Raw genomic sequence first — 849 nt, 5'->3', positions numbered from 1 at the left:
GCCCCACAGGCTCCCGGCTCTCCCGCTCCTCAAAGTAGAAGAGGAGGTTGCCCTTGAGGACGAACCAGCGACGCTGGTAGGAGGTGGGGTGGTGGCCGTGGGGGTGGTGCCGCTCCACGCGCTTGCGGAGGAAGCCGGCATGGTCGGCTGGCGAGTCGCAGGTGGCATAGTGGGCCACGCTCCGCTCATTCAGCTTCATCACCCTGCCGAGGAGGAGAGGAAGAGAGGGGGAAGAAGTTGGCTTTTGGTGAGGAACATCTCACCAGGAGAGGTCTGATCCTGCCCCAAGCCTGTCATGGGGAAAGGCAGCGCCAGCTCCAGCAACCAGTGCTGCAGGACAGTGTCCAACCCAGCAAGCGCCCCTGCAAATGGGGGGCTGGTTCCTTGCTGCTGTGCAGGTGACGTCGTCACCAGTGTCCCACCACCGAGACACCTCCCTTCTCTGAGGACGACAACGCTGCTGCTTCATTTCGTATCCCACGAGTGACCTACTTTCCTGTTTCTTTTATGGGGCACACTAAATAAATTTGCCTCTGTGCCTGCGAGGCATTAAGTTCACTCTCTATTACAGGGTATACGGCAGGATAAAAAAGGTGTTTTCAGACCCCCAAGGGCTCTGGGACCTCTGTTTGAGCACCCTCTCCTCTTTCCCCATCTCCATGCAGGATGACCCGTCCCCACCAGCCCTCCCTGCAGCAGCACCCCCGGCCCCAGCAGGTGCACCAGCAGCAGGGTGTGACATGCCATACCGGCTGTGTGGGTCAGACCGCAACCACTTGCTGTCTTCCTTGGGTGGGCTGCTCCTGTGCTGAGGGCCTCCAAAGTGTCCCCGTGCCAAGCCCCATCCCT

At 60.3% G+C, this 849-nt stretch overlaps 1 protein-coding gene across 1 annotated transcript in view; it reads right to left on the bottom strand.

The window, feature by feature from the left end:
- Positions 1-199, bottom strand: part of FAM109B (family with sequence similarity 109, member B) — a 718-nt gene extending 519 nt beyond the window's left edge. The window contains exon 1 of the mRNA XM_009996380.1: positions 8-199. Within this exon, the coding sequence (XP_009994682.1) occupies positions 8-199 (192 nt within the window). The remainder of the gene's footprint in view (positions 1-7) is intronic.
- Between the last annotated feature and the right edge of the window lie 650 nt (positions 200-849).

This window comes from Chaetura pelagica, unplaced genomic scaffold (genome assembly GCF_000747805.2).
Source record: "Chaetura pelagica isolate M959 unplaced genomic scaffold, ChaPel_1.0 scaffold414, whole genome shotgun sequence".
NCBI classification, from domain to species: Eukaryota; Metazoa; Chordata; class Aves; order Apodiformes; family Apodidae; genus Chaetura; species Chaetura pelagica.
This window is presented reverse-complemented; position numbering and strand designations above follow the sequence as displayed.